This window comes from Ciconia boyciana, chromosome 2 (assembly GCF_034638445.1).
Source record: "Ciconia boyciana chromosome 2, ASM3463844v1, whole genome shotgun sequence".
NCBI lineage: Eukaryota > Metazoa > Chordata > Aves > Ciconiiformes > Ciconiidae > Ciconia > Ciconia boyciana.
Genome location: NC_132935.1, coordinates 20262725 through 20286565, shown reverse-complemented (window position 1 = coordinate 20286565; position 23841 = coordinate 20262725). Strand labels below are relative to the sequence as shown.

The window sequence follows — 23841 nt, the reverse complement described above, 5'->3', positions numbered from 1 at the left end:
TTCATTTTGAACAGACGAGACCTCCCGTTAACTTCTTGCAGATTTGTACATTTATCTACAGGATGCTTTAGGTTTCAAAAAGGAAAATTGCTCACCAAATGAAGTATCTACTAACAGAGGGAACTTTCTGAGATGACTTGTCTATGTTTCATTAAATATGTTGCTAGCACTGCCAGGAAAGACACAACTAGTCCTAAACTTAAGTTTGTATGGTGGTACTTTTAAAGGGAATTGAAAAAGAATAGCTTGGCACTGTGTCTGATACAGGATGGAGTTGGTGAGAGGTGTGAAGAGCTGCAGCTGCTGCTTCAAATAGTCCCCAAGGAGGATGGATGATTAAGCTGGGGATGCACTACATGGATCCTAAAAAAGTGTGTTCTTCTTTTGACAGCTAGAGCATCATTTACCTTTGCTAGGTTGCTTTTGCTTCTTGTTCAGTTATGATCGGTGAAGTGAGAGAGCAGAGTGCATTCCAGCGTTTTTCCCATGTTTTACTTTTGTGAGTGTAGCACTTTTAAATGTTGGTGGAGATTTTGTCCCTTGAAATTAAGTATGTGAGAACATAAGAACAGTTATACTGGAGTTAAGCCAGAAGTCCATTTTGCTTGTCTTGTTTCTGACACTGACCGATAGCAGATACTGGGAGAAGTGTGTAAGAGCAGGGCAGTCACAGAGTATGCTCTGGTCTTGTCTGCCAGTTTCTGTTCATCTTCTTGTTATAGTTTTCCTGTGCCAGAAGTGGTAACTGTTTTTAATAGCTCTTAATGAAATTTCTGCATTGATTTTTTTTTTAAAGTGCTTTTTGAACTTGTATAAATTTGGTTGCATGTGTCTACATCATCTTTCAGAAATGAAATTTCATGATTTATTCATGGATTGGGCAAATCTCCCCCCCACCCCCCCACCCCCTTCAATCTAACAATTCTATTTGATACCCCTAATCCATCTTTTACAGTCAGCAGTTGTTTTCTGTTAACTTTATTCATGCTTATGATTTTAGGGATCTTTAGCATTTTTCTTCCCTCTAAGCTGAGAAGTCCTAATCTGTCCAGAAGTTCTTGTTGCCATTCTGTGCCCTGAAACCCTGCTGCTGTTCCGAGTGTCCTTTCTGTTTTTTTTTCCTAGATTTGGATGAGGAAGGAGAGAACAGAACTGCAGTCAGTATTAAAAATGCAAGAGCATTATGGAATTATACAATGGCAAAGTGATGCCACTGATGTATTCTGTGCTGTATTCCTCTCTGATAATTCCAGCATCACAGTGTTGTGGGGTTTGGTTTGTTTAAGAGCTCTTCTGAACATTGAACTGACATTTTATAGAACTGTTTATTGCAGGTCCAGCCTCTCCTTCCTAACTGGGCAAATTCAGAGAGCTTTGCTGTGTACATTAAATTGGTATTGGTTTACCCTATATGCAACCCTTTATCTATATTAAATTTCAGGGGCTGTTTTATCGTGCTGACATTCACTATTGTGAATGCTGTCGTTTGCAGGTGACTTGTTCTTTATACTTAAATAACTCATTATCATCAATTACCTTGAGCACATCACTGTTAATTCCCTGGTTAGATTACTTATGAAGACCCTGAGCCAGTAGTTTTTAGTACAGGCGACTCTGGGATTGTCAGTGCAGAGAACTCACTGGTATACAAGAACTCTTTTCTCCTCTATTTTATATCTTTTGGCTAATTTATGTATCCATGTGAAGACCTGCCCCTCTTACCCTGTAGTAGCATAGTTTCCTTCAGAGCTTTTGGCTTTCGAGTGAGAGATCTTGTTGAAATTATTTTTGAAGTCGAAGCTGACTTTTAAATGGATCTTTAGTCATCCACACTCTTAGTGACTCCTTCGAAGCACTCCAGTAGATCTGGGAATCCTTACTTGCCTCTGCGTAAACTGTTCTTACTCTTCTTTGGTATATAGTATTTTTCATGTTTTCTGATTCCAGGCTTTAGCTTTGTAGCCTTTATAGCTTCTACTAATTTGCTGTGTGCTGATGTTAGACTTTATGGGCTATTTTTATTGGATTCCCCCTAGAACACTGTAAAAAGTTGTGTTCACCATTGCAACTTACACTTTGACGTTATCCCTAAAGGAGTCGCTTCAACTCAGCAGCTCTGTGCCTGTGTAGATTAATTTGCAAGATTTGGCCTGGTTTAACTGTCTTCCATGGCTAACTATGAAAAAACTCTAAGTCTGGTAAGAGTGCATTCGTTATTGTGGTTGTATTCAGATTATGTGGTATTTTTTGACGTCTATGTTCCTTCCCGTTATCTTTATTGTAGTTGTGTACACTTCTGTTTTGATTTGCGTATTGCAATTTGAAGGAAATTATTTTAATGTGTCAAACTCACAGACCAAATGCACATTTTCTAAAATGTTAAGTCCTTGATAAAAACAAATTTTTAAAATTGAAGAATTTCTTTTTAAGATGCAAAATATAATTTGTTTAATGCTGCAGCAATTGTACAGATATGAAATAGTTCCTTTCTTAGAGGTGTCAGTCCCTGAAAATTCTCCTACTAATACTTTCTTTGCAACCATGAGGTTTGGAACAATCTTAGACTCTCTCTTGGTATGTTTTACTAATCAAATGCAGAAGTTGATAAATGTTCAAATCCTCACTTCACTTTTGAGTCTACTTAATGCTAATTAAAAAGAATCATGACAAATGGAGGATTAGTTCTTGTGCCAGATTGCGGATTATTAGTCTTTAAAAGAAATAGCTTGGAAAGGTTCACTGTTTAATAAATATGTGACATACTGAAGTACCTTAGTCCATATGATACTGATTACGGTATAAGTGTTTCTTTAAGATGGCATATATCTTGATTAAGAATGCTGGATTTACAGAATCTGCCAATAACCATTCCAGCGTTTTGTTTTAAGCTCTGGAAAACTGATAGGGGGAATTCCATGTCATAGGTTCTGCATGGTCAAACGCTGCAGATCTAGTTGAAATTTTTGTCTTTTCCTTATGATTTAAGGTGGAAGGAGAAAGGAGATTGAGTTCACTTTTGTATCAGGCTTGTCTTAAAAATCTTACCATTGTGATGCAAAGAAACAAAATGTAATTCTTGAACATTACTTTTCTATCTTTGTTAACAAAATTATTACAACTATTTTAGTATGCTTCATAGATTTCAAAATAATCTCAAATCTTGTAGTTAAAAATAGGTTTCTCGTGACTTCTTAGTGGACTTAAAATTAATGATTGAACAGATTTGTACTCTGCTGTCTGCAGTTTTTTAGTATCTTGCAATAGGTCTCTTAAAAATGAGCTTATATTTTTGAAATGTGAGATTTTTACTAAACAAAGCTCTGAAGCATAAGAAAACATGAAGTGGCCTGGTTTTCTTGTATCAGCTGATACTAAGGCAGGTAATAAATCGGATGTATGAAATAAATGCTAGGTAAAGCTTCTGTTGAATTGGTAGGAGTCTGCCTTTCCTTATAAAATAACTAGGTTTTGTCTGGTAAAGTGGTTGTTAGTGTTGGCAGTGGTTCTGTGCATTCAAACATTTTGTTTAATTTGATGGAAATAAAGAAAAATTGATGCCATGTGTGTAAATCGTCGTGAGTTATGCCGCTTTCTTCAGGATGCTCAGTAAGCATACTGAGCGTGAGCCCCAGCTCACTGAGGAGGAAACTGATATGCACAGGGCACTAGATAGGGGCTCAAGGACAATATAAATCAGAGTAAGAATTAGAAGTTTATAGCACACAAAATGGTCCATGTTCTGGTTTTAGTGCAGGCTTTTTCGTATATGTTTTTCTTAAAGCACTGACTACTGGAGTCATATTGAATTTCAGTTTTTATTTAAAAAAAAACCCTAACTGATAGTCTTCATGATTCAAAGAAAAGCTAGAAAGTCAGATGGAAGAGTCGTCTGTGAATACACATAAAAGCAATAGTGGTTTGTTTTAATTTCTTTATTTTTTAGTCTGTCTTATCACTCCTAGGAATCACAGATCTGAATACTGCAGATCTACTTAACACCTGTGTGTATGTCTCTTGGCAATGCATTCAGAATACGTGCTACAATTTTATTATGTTATTGAAAAATGTTAGTAATTATGGAAAAAAAACAAAACCAAAACCAAACCCCTACATCCTCATTGACTTCTTCCCAGCGGTTTTAAAGAGTTTAAAAAATTCTGTGCTACTGTACAACATTTTGTTCATCCTTTGAATGTCAGCACTGTTTTGAGTGTCTGAGCCTCTTTTTTGTAAACTAAGAGTTCTCTGTAAATAAACTGACTTATCCCAGCATTTTTGAAGGTTTATTTGAGGGTGAAGGAGAGTGCAGATTTCAAGCCCAGATGCTGCTTTATTTTTGGTGATAAGGAAGGTGGATAAAAAAGGAAGTTTTAAATTCTACTTTTCTCAAATGAGAAACAAAAAGTGTAATTTTGAAGAAATGTTGTGGGATTTGGTGCAATTTAGAAGCAAATAAATCTTGTCAAATGTATATGTAATTCATTTTACTCCTAAGCGCTACCATCAGAACATGTTAACTATGTCTAATCCTTTTATCCTCCTTATTTGATAGCATTAGATGATGTGCTTGTTATAGGTAAACATCAGTTTATATTTGTGACTAGAAATAGTTGTAGCTTTTCATAAATTCATATCTTGAGTTTATAGTGATCTACGTTATTTGGGAGTGTTGTGGTTAAGAAATAAAGTAACCATGGAGAGAGAAAATATGTTTCCAGCCTCTTTTGGAGGACTTACTTGCATGCGAGTGAAGGAGTTGCATTAGAAACAAAAAAGGAGGGTGACTTATGTAGACTGTTCCTGTTTGCCATTGCAAATGAAGTTGTCAGATACTTTGCTTGATTTTATATATTAAACAGATGATTTCAGTTCTCAAGCAGTTTATTTTTATCAGTTCAGTCTCTTGATTTTTTTTTTCTTTAAATTTTGAAAATAAGAGCTGAATTTTTAAGCTAAAAGCTACATTTTAAAGTAGATAGTCTGTCACCTGCAAAAAACTGTCTGTCTTCATAAGGTGTAATTGAATGATATGCATGGCTGTGCACGCTGTTATCCCCGCTTTCCCTTCTTTCGTGTTTTGGGCTCAGCGGGCAGGTCACTGGGCTATGTATAATATCAGCCTTGGGTAGTGAGTTTAACACTGTCCTGGTGTTCCCACCATAGTGAGGGTAGTGACCTGTTTTAGGAAATGCTTTGAGACCTCTTCATAAAATGTGATAGACAGAAATGGGTTTGGGTTTTTTTTGTTTTGGTTTAGTTTGATTTTTTTTGTTTAATAATAGTAGCAATATGATAAGCATGTGGGATTGTTCTTTTTATATTTTAAAAAATAAGTTTAATTACACTGTTATCTTTATTTTAAAAACTCAAAAATAAATTAAATTATTGTGTATTATTGTTATAGTGATAAATGTGGTGAGCAGTTAAAATTTCCAGAGTCAGTTATGGCTTTTAGCCAAATGTCTCCCAGTAAAAGTAGAATGATGAATGTAACTCCACAGGTTGCAGTTTGCCAAAGAAGCAGTGGAAAACAAGATGACTGTGGTAAACCCACCACGCTGCCTGTGTCCTAATTTGTCTCTTGATCATTCTGATGAATTTTCTCTCTGCCTGTGCCTTGCGTTTAAGCAGAAGAGTGAAATATTTTTTCCTCACTTGAGTCATTTTCACTGAATTTTCATTGATTATATGTTTGTGCGGGAGGTGAAGGGGTTGAACTCGAAGGAAAGAATAAACCTACGGTTAGTGTTAAAAGCCTTTCTATCTATGCTGTTTTGGTAGCTTGAACTAGTTTACTTAAATGCTACACTCTCCTCTTCTTCCAGAAGCAATAAATTTGTTCAAATGATGATCAAAGGATAAGTTATTTAAGAGAATAGTTATGTTTAAAATACTGTAAAAATACAATAACTCTTTCAGAGTGTATGTGACTGTGATCTTAGGAAGGCACATCATGAAGAAACTAATTTCAGAGCTATCTTAAATTCAAAGATTAAAATTGTTTAAGGTTTTGTTGAAGAGTTGTCTGTTCCTGTGCTGTCAAGGCTTGCTTAAGGTGATACGCAACTGTATAACCTCATTGTAAGATATGAAACGGGATGAGAGTTATGAGGGGGATAAGCAGCGGGACTCTTTCACTGGAAAAGTGTATTCTCCCCGCCCCCCCCCATTATCTCATGGAGAAATGGCATATCAGTGTGTGCGTACACACAGACACATCACGCACACTAGACCGTCTGTCTTCTCCTATCTGACTACAGTGGTTGCGATCACCCAGGAGAACAGGGGTTATAGGCAAGGTAGGAGGCTGATGGCATTTGTTCCTCGAGGCATGTTACGCTGGAATTTGGTTTTACTTTCATTCTGTGAGCTTCCTGATCTGATGACTTTCAGGCTGGCTGAGGTGTAGTGCTGTTTACTCCAAACTCTGTCAGACTGCTGGGAAGATGTTCATTGTTCTGAATTACACCTCAAGTGTATCTTGATTCACAACTCTAGAGGTCTGAAAATGCTTTTAGAGAACTGTGACCAACATACTTCAGAAACTGAAATATTGGATTGAAGGACAGAATACTCAACTATTAAAATTCTGTGTATCTTTTCTCCTGGTGGTCTGTAACAACTTTTATGGAGTTCAAAATTTAAATACATTATAATTCTTATAACTTGTTTTTATATTATGTTGAAATACATTTTCCACCCGCATATCAAAGTACCGCTCAGTTTTGCCACTGAAATGGCTATTTTGTATTCCCTTTACACTGAAGAGCCTACTTTGTGCTTCAAGAATGATGAGAAACTTGTTTATTAAATCGGTGTGTATTCAACATTAATTAGAGATGGCATTCAGCACTCCAACAGGAATCTTTAAAAATGGCTGAAAGCCATATTTATACAGTGGCAACCAAGATGCATCTGTGAGGTTCTCTAAGACTCAGTCGCCGTCTCTCCTCTATAGTCATGGATCTTGTGAATGACAAGGTGGGGGTCTTTGGAATGGCTGAAGATTAGCATCCCCTGCTGTTTTGTAATTATCAGAATCTGGACAGTCATTTATTTGAATGAAATAATGCATACAGTTTGTGCCTCCAAAGAAAGGCATACATAATGTGATTGTAAGAAGAGGTTTTCAATTGCTCAGTGGGATGTTATAGGATATGTTTATAAACTTCAACCTAGCAGTTGCTCTGCAGTGGAATTCCACTGGTATTGAGATAATAATTTGCACAGTCAAATTGCTTTCTTTACAAAAACCCAGGGAATTATGAGACCCTAATCCTTTATTAATGTCAACCCATAGGCAGCAAGAAAGCGTAAGATTGCCATTCGAAAAGCCCAGGGGAAAAATCTTGAGGCCATCCGAGAGCTGAATGAGTATCTGGAACAGTGAGTGTCTTACAAGAATACGGATTGTGTTTTGCTATTCTGATAAATCTTTTTAATTAAAATGGAATTTGCATTTGATTTACGCTTTTGCTTCCATGCTGGTCATTTACAGAATCCCTTGCACATTCTTTCTTTTTTTTTTTCCTTTTTTGCTCTCTTGTCTTCTTTACACAGATTTGTTGGAGACCAAGAAGCTTGGCATGAACTTGCAGAACTTTACATCAATGAGCATGAGTAAGTTGTTTGCTAAGTCCACATAAAAACTGTTAAATTGAAACCTACTCTGTGTAAGTCAAAGAGCTCAGTGATTTTTTCGAAGTACTAGTGTTAGGAAGTATGCTGTCTCATTTCCAATATAAAAAGCATCAACAGGAAATAATTACCAACCTTATTTGACTACCAAATGCATTAAGAAGGCATTTGATTTTAAAACAGAAACAGTTTACTTAGTTACCTTTATGTTTCAGTCATTTTTTTAAATCCAGTATTTTAAAAGAAGTAGTTTGAGTGTAGCAGGGAACAGCACTTATTTCACATAATTTTTCATTCAAGTGATGTTTTTTACTAGTTACAGATTTAAAATTCTTTCTTCTAAAATCAGTTGATCATGGCAACTAATATTCTGATTTTCTTTTAGCCTACCTCTGCAAGAACTTAGTAACCTTTAAAAAAACAAAACAAAACATGGATCCAGAGTTCGAGGCATCTGGTCGCCTGGGTGCAAAACCCAATGCAATCAAGAATGCTGAATGTTGTAGTAACTTGCTTATTGGATATTTAATGTTTTTGTTGGCTTTTTTTTATTGCTGTAGCGACAGGAGGAAATCCCAGTGTGAGAGGATTAGCTCAAAGCCTTAGTGCAAGTTTTCTAATATTACAGCATTAATTCTAACCTCCACCCAAAGGCGTATCTCTTCTTCCCCCTTCTTTATTTCTTCAGCCCAGCCTGAATTATATCACATTGTTTCCTTCCTTCCTTTCTAGAGAGTAGTAAAAGAATCAAATTCTCAAGGAAGAAATAGCCATTCTCACTGTGATGAAAACATTGTTCCCCCATCACATCTCCTTCCATCCCATTCTCAAAGAAAATAATTATTAAACTCTTTCAAATGCTGATTTAAGGAATAATCTAGAATTTTTATATCCAGATTTCCATCTGTTTTGGGAAATTCACCATCCACTTTTCCAAAAAATAGCTATTTTTTAAAAAAATGGTTAGAAAGATATTTCAGCTTGTCCAATCTGTCGGTACAGAAGTGAATGATAGTGGTGCAAACATATGTATTCCACTACTGGGTTGGTGTTTCTTTTTTTTTTTTTTTTTGCTATAATCTTTATTACAAAATTGTGTAATAAAATCTGAGAAAGAAATGGCTTTTGCTTGTATTTGTTTCGGTCTATAATTCCAATAAAAAATCATATGTAGAACTTTTTCCAGTTCATTGAAAAAATTGACTGTGCTCACTGTACTTTTTGTATTTATTTCATTATTATTTTTCTTTGTTTAATAATTAAATATTTAATAATTTCATTATTATTTTGATGATTAAATGGGGAGAAAATTGGAATCTTGGCTAAAAAGCAACTAAAAGTTGATTTTTAAAAAAGGAAACAATTAATCAGCTTACTTGTTTTATCAGGGTCGCAGATTTAGTCTCGCTTGTGAAATCGCCATGCCGTTACCATTGTTCATAAAGACGCTTAGATGTACAAGGTTTATATAGTCCTCAATTCTACACTCTGTCCCGTTATGAGGACTGTGGCTTCTGCTTTTGGAGAATGAGGTGGCTATCCTTTTATCTCCAAATTGATGTTTGAAATACATATGTGAGTGTCATAATGTGCACAGGAGAAAACCATAATATATTCATTGTAAGAAATAAGATTTTTACAGATTATACGGTTTAATATTGTCTCATAATTGCTAAATTGTTTTTACTCTGATATTTAGTATCTACCCACACTGTCATTATAAACATTGCGTCTCTGAATTTTGGAATCCTATCATGTAAACTGTGCAACAGTGCTATCACATACCTGTAGAAGATGCAAATTCTGCAGGAAACTTTTAGTTGAAAGATTATGAAGCTAAGATTTTTATAATTAAATAAAACTGCGTTTTGAGCTTGACTTCTTAATTCTTTCTGAAAGCTTTCAAGTAAAGAACAAGTACTGGCCTTTTCTTTTGCAGTGATAAGTTTGTTGCCCATTTGGACTGGTATGATGCTATTTTCATACATAGACTTGAACTGTTTGATTTTTAGAACTGTTCTTAATAAGGTTTTCCAATCTCACTTCTGTGGTTGACTGTGAGCAGGTAAAATTAACTGACAGTGTAAGTGCTCTGGTCTGGAGCTTGATTTGTGAATCCTCAGGTAGCTGAATTTTCTTGTCGAAAAAAATGAACTATTTTGTAGTCTGAGTTCAAATGTCTTATAGTACCTAATGCCTGTTTCTACTCATCACTCTTGTTGATAAGAAATGGCACTTATTAATAAGAAATGAGTATATAAAATGCTTTCCTTGAGCTGTTCCGTATATACCTAGACTATTAAATTTTGTATATTTTTCACTATCTATGAAGTAAAAATAGTACTTGAGGTTTCAAACATCATTTAAAAATAAAGCATTTTTCTTAATTATGAATGACATGAAGTTATAAGGGGGAAAAGTAAGACTTCTTTTATTGTGCTGTAAAGAAACTGAAGCAAGGAACTGTATACTGTTTCATTTTATCACCGTTTTTTATATTCCTCAGCTATGCAAAGGCAGCTTTCTGCTTAGAGGAGCTTATGATGACTAATCCACACAACCACTTATACTGTCAGCAATATGCTGAAGTAAGTATTTTCAGAAAAATCAATTATGTTTGAATACATATTCTGTTTTTATGTTACTAAAGAATTGAAAATGGAATAAAAATGGTTTCTTTAATTTTTCCCTAGAAGATTTAAGAGAGTACACAGAGAATGTTAACATCTCATAGAACTTAACGTGTTAAACTGTGTTTTCTTACTCAGTGTGATTAAGCTAAATATAAGAGTAAGGGCAGGAATTATTGAAGATAAAAAATCTGTTTTAAATAAACTATCCTTGTTGAAGTGTTTATGCACTTTTCAGATTAAGTGCATGAGAAGTTAAACTTTTCCGCAACAATGCTGCCTAGGAGGTTATGATATATTGCCTGTTATTGTGGAGCCAGATCTTGGAATCCACATAGGAGATTTTGCCTGAAAGAGCACTGGGGGGAGAGAGGGCCCTTAGAAGTTTTAGCTCAAAGTTTTTAGCCATTTGAACTCTTTTTTTCAGATGTATATTATTTTTTTCCTAAATTATACTGCTAACTGCTTAGAATGGATTTAATTTGTTTTGTTAGTGTGGATAAAATTGGGTTAACATTAAAACTTGAAAGTCTAAATAGCTTTCTGGTAGAAAGACTGTGAAGCATGTCTTCTAGTATTTATCCCTTTTTTGTTGGTCTAATAACAGGGAAAATGAATAGAAAAACAAAGGAGTAATCTAAACTGTGCGCTATTTTGCAGTTGAATAGATAATGAAAGGCATTGTGTTGTTTTGTGTACTGGTGTAATGCTGTGCTGAAGGAATACAGAGTTAGTATGGATTTATAGCAGTCAGAATTTAGCTTTAGATTTAAAGTTTGTGTTAGTTTTCGTAAGAGACTATCCCAACATTGTCAGTATATATAGGTGCAAAATAATCACTTTTTATTCTTGTAGCAATAAATTAATTAAATTAATGCTGGCTTTTTTTCTTTAATAAATATTAATATTTATTAAAGTTAAATATTTTAAAATTTGTGTATTGAAAAGAGCTCGGATTTCTCCCAAGCCAGTATTTGGCCTTTGGTAGGACACACCTGATTTAAAATATCACGTGAAACAAACCTGAAGTGAAGTTTCATAATATCTTTGCTTCAAGAGTGAATGCCTGAGGTATGGATGACATGCAAGTTTCAGGAGCTTATAATTTTTACAGGTTAAATACACTCAAGGGGGGCTTGAAAACCTTGAGCTATCAAGAAAGTATTTTGCACAAGCACTGAAGCTAAACAACAGAAATATGAGAGCTTTGTTTGGACTTTACATGGTAAGCATGATTATATATTTTCCATGTTATCATTTTGAATATGTTTTCATGCATATATATTATCCCTTAGCATTTGCTGTTTTTTTCCTTTTGGTTTAACTTAATAGCTCAGATTATTAACACTGTTTTTAAATACTGAGTATGGATAATTTTGTGCCAGTAAGTACTCCTTACTTGAAGTGCTCTTCACCTTTAAGTCTCGCCCATGTTTTCCAAAGAATTATAATTACTGGCACATGAAGGTAACTTCTTGAAAATGGATTTGAAGTCATACTCCTCTCTACAGGATGGTGAACTGCTGAAGAGTACCAGCACAGTGTGATGACTGCTTTTTTTTCTTTCTTTCTTTTTCTTTTTTTTTTAACCAGCCTGTTTTTTTTTTCTTTGTTTTTTCTCAGTCCAGCTTCTAAATACAGCTTTCTATTTTCAATTTCAAAGTGAGTCTTTAGCTTGCACAGCATTGTTGGCTTGAGTGTGGCCATGACTACAGTAACTACGGGTAGCATGTACTGGCACCAGTTCTTCAGTTTCTCCAAAGATACTGAGGCCTCTATTGAAGGTCTTCCTTTAGATCTTAGATCTTCTTTTAAAAGATCTTTTTAGGGACAAAACCAGAAAGGTTCCATATAGATATCTATTTTGTTTGTTTGTTTGTTTTAAAATTCTAGGCCACCCTTTTGTCTGTTGGGAGGGGGGCAGTTTACAGAGATGCATCAGACAGATAACTTTGAGGCTTCCTATAAATACCAGGCAATAGGAGCTTCCTTTCAAGGACTTGTTAGGCATCACCTTTAAGACTCAAAGAGACCTGGACCTAATCTTCTTAGCCCATCCGCAGAGATTCTTGGGTTTGTGATTGTATGTTCAAGAAGAAGAAAAGACTGGCTCCTGCTGTTACTTAGCTCATTTAGTTTTTTTAGGAATAAGTTTTATAGCAAATCTGTTTATGGGCCTAAACTGATTTTTAAGGTGTGAATACATACAGACTTCTGCATTGATTCTAGAACAGGCCTGGGGCTTTGTTATGGCTACTCTTGGCTTGTCCTCTGTCAGATCTTACGTCCTGCCTGTTATTTTAGTTTGTAAAGTAGATTTAGAGCCTGTTATCTATGATGATCTGGCTGGCAACCTTGAGCTAATATGACCCAAGCATTTGAGAAACTTTTTGTTTTGGCAGTGCCTGAAAGCATAAACCCTTATTTGCATAATGCAAGTTCATTACTGCAAAAAATGCGTGTACGCCCTGTTTCTTCAGTTTTGCTCAGCTGGCTGCTGTCACATTTTACTAGGTGGTTTTTGCAAGCATAGCTTGCCATCACTGCTTCTGTAGCTACCCTTTGGCTCCTAATTTCTTTGTAATGCTGTTTCCAGGCTTTAGGATCTGGTTTTGCTGTGGCTGCTGCTTTTGTACTTGACAGACATGCCCAGCGTTTGTAGTGCCCAAAGAATGTCCATAACCCTGGTAAATTCTCCACAAAGGCTTTCAGCTGTATCTGCTGAGGAAACTGGTTAGTACTTCATCAAATTCAGGAAACCAGAGAGAATGATGCCTTGTCTTAGGACCCTGACCCTGTACTAGATCACAAATTCAATTCATGCAAGCATGGCTTCAGAGAATGTGTTCCTGAGTTTGTGGAGGCTGCTTCTTTGACAGTCCCTATTTGGCTCCTGTCCTATTTCTGGAGGTAGTTTCAGGGAAATACCTGTAAGGGAACGTTCTTTGAGTTTGAAACGTAGTATTCACATAGACATTTTATTCCATGCTCCTTTTTAAAAGAAATCTACTCTGGAGGTTCTTCATTGATGGGTGAGAGTAGGGTTCTGTGGTTCTTTGCATTCAAGTACTTCTGCACTCAGAAAGATGTTCTGGGAGGGAATAGCAATGATTCCTTGTGAAGTAGATTTATTTATATAAGTGGAAAAGTCTTTGAGATGAGTTCAGTTCTTAAGTAATCTTTTTTATTTTTTCAGGTGAAGATGGGCATAGTTTATGTATGGAGGCTTACCTGCTTTTAAAATGTATTTTATGATGCCACAGGGAAAAATGTCATGTTTTTAATGGCAGTTTGGATGCACAAGTGATGTATTTTATATTGTCTCTGGTAACAAATTGGAAGGGGAAGACTAATTCTTAACTCTCACTTTAGGAAAAGCGAATTGGATTAACTGACCATGTCCAGGTTTGGTTCCTAACTTAGTACACAAGTGAACTGAAGTCTAGTTTAGCTTTAATTAGAACAAACAATTGTTTAAAAAGTTTAGCTAATTCTTAATTGGATGCTGTTTACCAGTAACTGGTTTTATTTTTTCTCTTTTTCCGCTATCACTGCATGTGGGTCTCTGAATGCAAAGGTGCTGAATGCTCTCAGTTTATTTCATGCACATATATTTATAGTTACACTGTTTTTATTTTTGTATTCCTAGTCTGCCAGCCATATTGCTTCCAATCCAAAAGCAAGTGCAAAAATGAAAAAAGATAATATGAAATACGCCAGCTGGGCAGCTAACCAAATAAATAGAGCATACCAGGTTAGTACATCATTGTTTTATGATACTCTTAACATGCTCTGTAGTTCTTTTCTTCACTTTTATCAACTGCTGTTCAAGAGGTTAGATACAATGGGTAAATCAGCATAATTTGCTTGGTTTTTTTGTGTTCTACTTCTGTTTGATTTCCTGGAAGCCTTAATATAAGGTTGATATTTTACAGTTATTAATTACTGTTATTTACTCACTAACTTTAAACAGATTTTTTTCTACTAACATTAAATGAATGTAGACTAGTGTAATGTTCACCTCCAGGACTCAGTTCTTCAGCTAAGTATTGTAATAAAACTTGGTGTGTCTTAATTCTTAGAGTGACTTGGTCATCTGCTTCTAGTTTACTAGAAAACAAGTGAAAATTCTAGAATTTTATTTTCCTTCAGTTTACTCTGACCTTTCAAAATCATATTTAATGGTGTTCCTAATAATTACCTTAGTAATTGTGACTGAAGTTGGTTTGGCATAGTTTTATAGAAAAATGCCCATTGAATTGTGAAAATGTAGAGTTTGTAGGCCACAATCAAAGCTTACTGAAGTCATTAGGAGCCTTTTCAGCTATTTGAAAAGTTATGCATAAATATCTATATTTGCTTTTGTATTATAAGCCTCATTCATTCATTCATTTTTTCTATAACTATGAATGAAAACAGGTTTTAGCTCATAGGTTCTGCTGTCCATGCATCCCAAACAGAGTAAGTCTATTTGACTCCATTATAGCTATTCTTAATGATCTACCAATCAAAGTTTATATATACGTGATCCTGAACATCAACATCATACTGTCCATTTCTCCCCAGAACTTTTTCTGAGCAAAAATGTTGGTATTAAATGCAGAGACTTTATATACATGTAACACTCCTTTCTCTCTAATATTTCAGTGTCAGAACCCAATACTTAATTTTTCTCTTGCTGCTGCTGTTTCACAGTTAATACTACCAAATGACCTTTTGACCAGCTCCATCTATTAGGGAATTACATTAGGCTTTTCTTTTATGGCCAATGCAGTTTTCTTAATACACTGTATGTCAATTCATTGCCAAGAGTGCAGCTTGTTGTGGCTGACGTGTTTTTGAAGTATTACAACATTGAAGTATTTTCCATTTCTCCTGATTGGCCCTGTAGCTTCTGACTGTACTTTACAGTGAAGAATATTCTATCCCTGAGGACATAATTAAGCATTTTATACTTGTGTGCCTAAAGTTTCTTTCTCTGTTTTGCTGTTCAAATGACTCCTTGCTTTTCATTATAACCCATTTACGTGCTCATGACAGTAAGGTGTGTATGAATGACCAGCTTTGACTTCCCATAAATAAGCAGGACTTCTTTTGACTTCAGTATGTCTAACATTCCTGTAAGCATAATATCGATGGAAACCCCAAGTATTGCAAGATTTTAAAAAAAACAAACATACCCCCCCCGCCCCAAAACCTGGAAGACCAGAATACACAGTGGATTCACCATTGATAGAACAAAACATGTTTTAAAAGATGTGTGAATTTTCAGTGAAAACTATTATTCCATGTTTTACATCTTAATAAAATGTCCTGCTTAGATTAGAGGGGTTTTGAACACATGTTTTAAGTGAATATTACGACTGAAGTTTCCAGTTCAAAGCACCAGTAGAGACCTGTTAGCACTTCTGGGAAACAGCCCCTTTCAGGGTGCAAATGTAAAACCAGTGTTGGCTGTGGAATGGTGGCATACCAAGATTAAGACCTAGAAGTAGCCATCTTTTGGTTCTAAATATAATGAAAGTTTAATTATGACAGTTTGTAGTTACTTGACTCACAGCCAGATAAGCTTGCCTTTTTTTTTTTTTTTTTCCTTTTTCCTCTCCCCATGGCTTTCTGTTAACATCACAATATCTCTAACAAAATATGACTTGTATTGGGAGTGTTGGTGGTGTTGGGGGGGGTTTCTGGGTGTTTGGGGGGGTGGTTTGTTTTTGGTTTTGTTTGTTTGTTTTTTTTTCACTGTGTGGTGGGTCGACCCTGGCTGGATGGCAGGTGTCCACCAAAGCTGCTCTGTCACTCCCCTCCTCAGCTGGACAGGGGAGAGAAAATATAATGAAAGGCTCATGGGTTGAGGTAAGGACAGGGAGAGATCACTCACCAATTACCATCACAGGCAGAACAGACTCAACGTGGGGAAATTAACTTATTTATTACCAATCAAATCACAGTAGGATAATGAGAAATAAACCCAAATCTTAAAACACCTTTCCCCCACCCCTCCCTTCTTCCCATGCTTAACTTCACTCCCAATTTTCTCTACCTCTTTCCCCCTGAGCAGTGCAGGGGGACGGGGAATGGGGGTTGTGGACAGTTCATCACAGGTTGTCTTTGCTGCTCCTTCCTCCTCACACTCTTCCCCTGCTCCAGCATGGGGTCCCTCCCACAGGAGACAGTCCTCCACAAACTTCTCCAACGTGAGTCCTTCCCATGGGCTGAAGTTCTTCACAAACTGCTCCAGCGTGGGTCCTTTCCACGGGGTGCAGTCCTTCAGGAACAGACTGCTCCAGCATGGGTCCCCCACGAGGTCACAAGTCCTGCCAGCAAACCTGCTCCAGCATGGGCTCCTCTCTCCATGGGTCCACAGGTCCTGCCAGGAGCCTGCTCCAGCATGGGCTTCCCATGGGGTCACAGCCTCCTTCGAGCATCCACCTGCTCCAGTGTGGGGTCCTCCATGGGCTGCAGGTGCATATCTGCTCCACCATTAACCTCCATGGGCTGCAGGGGACAGCCTGCCTCACCATGGTCTTTACCAGGGGCTGCAGGGGAATCTCTGCTCCGGTGCCTGGAGCACCTCCTCCCCCTCCTTCTTCACTGACCTGGGTGTCTGCAGGGCTGTTTCTCTCGCATATTCTCACTCCTCTCTCCGACTGCAGTTGTGCAGTTCTTTTCCCCCTTCTTAAATGTGTTATCCCAGAGGCGCTACCACCGTCGCTGATGGGCTCGGCCTTGGCCAGCGGCGGGTCTGTCTTGGAGCCGGCTGGCATTGGCTCTATCGAACATGGGGGAAGCTTCTAGCAGCTTCTCACAGAAGCCACCCCTGTAGCCCCCGAGCTACCAAAACCTTGCCATGCAAACCCAATACATACTGGAAAGTGCAATTCCACTTTTTCTGTGAAGCTCTTTTGGATCCTACGTTAAGCATTTTCAGTTGATGCTTACCAGAACAGATCACGTTAACACAACTAACATACATTTAAAACACATGTCATAACTTCTTTGTGACTTCATGTTTTTGTGATATGTTGCATACTTCAGCTGCTCTTTTTAGCTGTTTGGGACATAAAGTGATGAACACCATATCTGACTGGAATCATAGGGGGAATTCAGCTATACAGAAGATGTAAGTGCTCGAGCTAGGATTTGGCGAGCGAATGGTGTCAACACCCCCTTCCTCTTCGCAGAAGTACCACAAGAAGCTCTAGTGACTACAGCTGGACAGGACTGCCCCAGTCCAGCCCTACTGAGCTTGTTACATGACTGCAGAAGGGTTTGGCCTCTCCACTGTGTATGTCAGAGACTTAAAACATCCAACTCTTACAGCAAGTGGTGTTTGGTGATGTAGTAGGTGGCAGTTTCCCCTGTGAGTCAGTATTGATTTGTTGCTCCCGTAGCATATTGAGTGTTTGGAAAGTGTCATCTTTTGGACCTAAGGATGAAACCTTGGTTGCTTGTGCCAGTGGAAGCCCTTACAGCATTCCTCCATTAGTGGAGCGTTGTCTAGCCAAGTTTTAAGATAGATACTTATATTTTCTCTATAAATCCTCCCCACTTTCCTTACATTATCCAAAGCGCTTTGTAAAGTGTAATAAGAACCTTAAGAGCTTGTTGAGTTTGGCATTGACTTGTTTTATTAGTTGGACCTTCTTATACTGTTAAATGCAATTTTTCCTGTAGTCATGTTCTAGAGAATAAGATGCATTTAGAATCCTGACTTGGGTGCCTAGACAAATCACATGAATTTGTGACTTTATTATATGAAGTCATTAATTCAAAAAGTTACTTTTGAGCAGTTGTCTTAACAGTGAGATCTTTCAAGTTCAAATGCAGACTAAAAATGGGGAATTATCAGCAGTTTGTTCAGTAATTTTGGAAAACTGCCTTTATTTTTTAAAGTTCAGCACTGGCTATAGTTGCATTTTTTTATTTTATATGCAATTTACTTGAAATATTTTTACTGGTCCCCTCCTTTCAATTTATTCTCTCATTCAGGCGGTTTGCTTTGGCACTTGATTTTTGCTCTTCCTGTGCATTCCTGTATGAAATCAGAGGAACTTTTTAGTTTATTGTCATTTAAAGAAAACAGTCTTTGGGTGTAAAAAGAGAACCTTACTTTCACTAATGTTGGTTAGACTGTACAGCATTTTCTTTACAGGAAAATATGGTGATAAAGAATAGTTGAATTAAATAATTTTCTGCAAAGCACAGATATTTGACGCTCCATCTGGTTAATATACTTATTTTGATGTTAAAGATGTAATCCTCCATGCTGATTAGTACTTCTCATCTGTGCCTAATCTAGGAGAAATGTAAACTTTCAAAGGAAGACAGAAAGGTTTTGTAGCTAGGGCTGCTGCGTGGAGCTGGAATTCCTGGCTGCTAACACATGCTCTGAAAAAAAAGGTCATTATTCTCTAGGCCACTTAAATGTAATTGACTGGGTGAAAAAAAATAAACAAAATTTAATTTTAATCTTTTATTTCAGATGTTAGAGAAGTACTCATTATTCAAAGAATTATTATAAGTTTATTATAAACTTAGTTTTGCCTTATCACTGGGAAACTGGATTATTCTCTGTGTGCAGACCCTGTGAAGAACGTGTATCTGTTCTGACTGAGGACATGAGTCACAGTTACTTTAACATCGAAACAAAATATGGCTACCTAGTGCTCTTCAATTAGGTAATTGGTTTAGCATGTCCTCTGGTAGAAGCGTTTCAGCAGAGGCAGGCAAGTTTGATTAATGCTCACAAAAATCTTTAATGTGATCCTACTCGTAGTAATTTTCCAGATACATGCTTCTTGGGTACATTGGTAAATCCTTCTGTGTTAGCAATCCACATGTTATTTATGGTTGGAGAGGTGATTTTGTTACAAACCATTTGGGAAACAGAAAATTAAATCATGATTTTAAGAAATGGATTCCGGCTCAATCAGTCAAATTGCTGTGTAATGGCAGAATAGACAAAATAATTGTTCGTCAGGGCAAATTTGAAGTGATTATGTTTCCAAGTATACTTCTGTTTGTTATGACGCAGAGTTTGGTTTTATTTATTCAGCTTAAAGTACACGTCAGTATCATGAAGGCAACCACTCTTGAAATTAGCAAGTAACATTTTTTAAACTAATGTCTTATGTCAGTTTTGCTTTCAGTGTCCCTGAAGAGAAGTAAAATAAGTAAAATTTTCCTTATTTTGAAGCTTTCCTTTGCATGCTTTCTGTGTGTCTTGCCAAGCGTGCTTTTTGACCACAATATATTCAGGCTTCTGTGCTTTATATTGAAATCTCTGAATGCTTTGAATTGAAACAATTTTTCAGTTGAGGATTTTGAGTTCTGTTTTTTTCATTTGCTTGTTTTTATGAAAGGATTTGGACTCCTCAAGTATCTGCTTGGGGCTATTCTTGTTTAGCGTGAACAAAAAGAGGATATTGGATTAAGTCAGATCCAAGCAAAAGTTACTTCTCTCACCTGGGAGCGTGTTAAGAAATCTTTGGTTTTCCTCTGAAGTTAACTGTTGCAGGTCACTATGGAAACTGCACAACCTGAAGAATGGGTTTATACAAACTACTAGAGTCAAAACGTGGCACATCAGTTCATCATCTGGAAATATGAAATATGAAAATAAAGTGTGTTCAGTATGTCTCTTAACTATAAAGTGTGGTCACAATAATATTTCATTCTCCTAACTATTTAATTTGAAATAGCGTTTCATTTACTGTGCCAAAACTGGTTTTTTAAGAACTCAGTACTGATTGGGAATCCCAATGTTAGATTGTAGCCTGGGGGTCAAAAGCAGGTTAACAGGTCCTGCAGCTTGTTGCTGGTGTGATATTACCTGGGTTTGATGACTTAATCTTTCTTAACAGGTCATGAAGAGTTTGCTAAATTAAGTTAATTACAAGAGAGAAGGGACACATTATAAATCACGGACTAACTATGTGAGACACTGGTGGTATTTGAAATAAAAAACATTAAATTGAAAATTTATTGAGTGTTTAGATGTTAACATTTAGGTAGAGAATAGGCTATTTCACTAGCAGCAAGTTACGGTTACTGCTTCTGTAATTTCTTTACCACCCCTCCCAACCCTAAATGCAAAACTTTTTAATGCAGGTGCATTAAAAATTGTTGAGAGTTTCATTTGACTGAAGACCAACCTAGCCAATAAATCCACTGTGTTAGATATGGCTGATGAGTGATGGGAATCATCAGCACAGTTAGAAAAACCCTTTTGAGTTCAGCATGGGGTGATGAACATCTCCTACCCGTCTACCCCTTCCTTTCCCAAACTTGGCTACATGTGTCTTAGGGAATCTAAAGCCATAAGTAGTATTTATTAAGCTGTATCTTTCTTTTTTATCAAGACAGACTTTATTTCAAATGCTCTCTGAAATTGCTGTTATAATAGTAGGTTACAATCAAATACAAGGTCATTACTCACAGTTACTTTGAACTATAAAATATAATTATGTGATGACTGGATTATTTTATAGTAGATTTTCTCTGCCTCGCTGTTACAAAAATAGAAAATAGGTTAGCTTAAATAACAGGTCCAAGTCTTGCTACTATTTAAATTACGAATATAATCTGATTTGGATCATATAATTTTTATTTCAGACTTGAATTTTTTATGTTAAACTTACAGAGCAAACAAAACAACAGAAGGATCTCTATTCAGATAAATGTTGAATTTCAAGGTGGAATATTTGTTAGTGCTGAATATTCAAATTCAGGGCAAATGAGTGAAATTAAGGAGTCCTTGTATTTTTCATTACTTATTAGAGGAAGGGTGATATAGCTTGTATTCTAGTAAAAATGCTGAGTTTTAGGGAAACAATGAAGAGGGTGTGGTTTTAGGTTTGTAGTAATTAGAGTAAATTTGGTACTTAATGTTTAGAACTGTTATTTGTACAGGATCTATGCATAGAATTTCTGATATATGATAAATAACAATCCTTTTTTGTTGTTGTTTAGTTTGCAGGTCGCAGTAAGAAAGAAACGAAATACTCTTTAAAGGCAGTGGAAGACATGTTGGAGACCCTGCAAATCACTCAGTCTTAGGTTGGCATACAGATCCAATGTTAATTTTTCCACAATTCCATGATCAACCTGTAATGACCTATGGGTTATGTTACTCTAGTGCTGTTAAAAGTTAATTTTGTATTGATTAACATGCTATCTAAAATAATGTTTTATGAAAAGTGAAATGCCTATTTATTGCTGCTATGAGAAATGTGATGAATGCCCACTGAAGTTAATAACTTATCCACGAAGACAACATAAAGAAATTACAAGCTGCACATCAGTCTCTTTAGATTTTTGTATCTACAGTACCTGCTTTTAAGCCATAATTTGTAGAAATAAACTTGTTGAATGATTAAAAAAGATACAGTGATTTATTCGACTTGCAAATGGAAATTACAAATTTATATATGTAGATGAATAATGTATGTTAGAAATTTTTATTGTATTTGCATATTTAAGAGTAAAAGCATGCTACTAATGTACACTTTCTGGTAAATTTTTACCATACAGCAAGGAGTGATTATGAATATACTTTATTAGAGAAAAAAGTTGATGTTAATGGTTTTATTAATGAGTTTATATCCAATACTGTAGAATTGGAGAAAACTTATTCGTGTACTTTGCTTCAGAGGGGCTCTTGTACTGGCTTAAGGCCAAAGACATTCTTCTCTGTGGCTTTGCGGGCAAATGCTTCCATGTCCACGTAGTTCTCCAATCACTATATACATATGCACTTTTTTATTCCTTCTGTGCGTCCTTTGTTGTACATATGTTCCACATCATGAATTTCAAAACCATCTGAATGCAGGGCTGCATGCTGGTCTGTACTAATTTTGTACCTGTGGTATGGGTACCCCTTCACTGTGGTGTGAGCTATGGTATATTAGCTTCTCCACAGTAAACAAGTGTTACAGCACTGTAAGGATGAGACAGCTCGTTTGACTGCCTTATACTTACTGGAGGATAAAAGAGGTTTTTTTACACCATTAGCATGAAGCATCTAGCACACTGTAAATCTATATTGTATTTGTCTTTAGGCACTTGTTTATTTACTCAGATAATTAGTCAAACACCCTAATTCGTTAATTTTGCAGTTCTGATCATTCTGGATGTTGTTCAGATGTGTGCTGTGGCAATTTGGTTGCACAGCTATCATTTCATTTATTACGGCTTCAGGAAGATTGCATAACAGCAGCAACATACCCTTGACAAATTCTAATAAAAATATTGTGATGTCATTTTCATGACTGTTACCACCATCCAAGCTGATTTGAGTTTCAGTTTTATACTGCCTACTCTTATAGATGGGTGGGTTAAAGGCTATGTATTAAAATGTCCTTTTTATGACCCTGGACTTGATGTAATAAAACAAAGCTGAGCTCTTGCTTGAAAACAAAGCAGCAACAAAAACTTCCCATGTGAGTTCAAAGCTTGAAAATGTGTATAACTGAACTGTTTGTTGCGTGAGACTGTGCCTTTAGGAAACACGTGAGATCTCATTCCCATTGTCCAGGAAGTAAGTTGGAGTGTGATAGTGTGACAGGATGGATGCTATGCTGTGAGAATTAATTGTGTGTGGAATCTTAAATTAACTTAATTCAGTACTGTTGAAATATAAAACTGCAAATACTGCATAGTATTATATTAAATTATCCAATTCTGACTTGGGGAAATAGTGCAGATCCTTTTATAATAGTGATTCACAAACTGGCCTCAGAACAGTATTTGCAGATAGATTATTTATGTTCCAGGTGGAAAACGAAGAAAATATCATAGGTGAACCTATGTATTTCTGTTCAGATTTATAGTCTTTTACTGTATGAGTGTGCCATCTAGAGTTTTAAACCCTCATTAGTCTTTTTCTGTTTTACCTACATCTCAAATAACTTGGTTGCATTCTAAAATTAAAAATGGTGGGAAGCTGTACTGCAGATTAAAATTGCATGCGTAACATTTTACCTCCAAGGTATTAAAAAACAGCAGTGCAGCGTTCTTGTGGAGCAGGCATCTATGCTGCTGGAAAGTGTCATATATAATGTTTTATTCAGAGGCAACTTTTAACATAATAATGTCAGACTTGGGCATATAGTGTATCAGTTTCTCTGTAAGGAAGATTGTTCTGTTTCTTGTTTTCAGTGATTTGATGACAAATTTAATCTCATTTGGCTGCTTAGAACCTTCTAGTTTTCATTACTGCTTAGCATCTTCTTGAAATTACTATTTAGCGTTCTGATTTGGGCTTGTATTTTGGCATAATTCCCACAGTAGAGCTTACAAATTGACCTAGCAAATATTTCTGATAAATTTGTATCTCTTCAAAGATAAAATAAATTACTCCTATGAAAATGCATGGGCAGTCTTTGATAGAACTATTGAATTGCAGCAATGGAAATTCAGGGTTTTTTCTGTATTCAGATAAAAAAAAAAAAAATTAAAATCCTGTGTCTGCAGGGGAAGTAACTGTCTGAAATGCCCTGCAATCTCAGCAAGCAAAGGGTACAGAAGAGAAGCTGTGATATAATGTGATCTTTATAAAAGTAATTTTCCA

At 36.2% G+C, this 23841-nt stretch overlaps 1 protein-coding gene across 1 annotated transcript in view; it reads left to right on the top strand.

Moving 5' to 3' along the window:
- EMC2 (ER membrane protein complex subunit 2) overlaps positions 1–22857 on the top strand; it is a 46249-nt gene extending 23392 nt beyond the window's left edge. The window contains exons 6-11 of the mRNA XM_072852030.1: positions 7301–7386; positions 7561–7620; positions 10145–10226; positions 11383–11493; positions 13918–14022; positions 21243–22857. Of these exons, the coding sequence (XP_072708131.1) occupies positions 7301–7386; positions 7561–7620; positions 10145–10226; positions 11383–11493; positions 13918–14022; positions 21243–21329 (531 nt within the window). The 3' untranslated portion in view covers positions 21330–22857. The remainder of the gene's footprint in view (positions 1–7300; positions 7387–7560; positions 7621–10144; positions 10227–11382; positions 11494–13917; positions 14023–21242) is intronic.
- Positions 22858–23841: the final 984 nt, after the last annotated feature.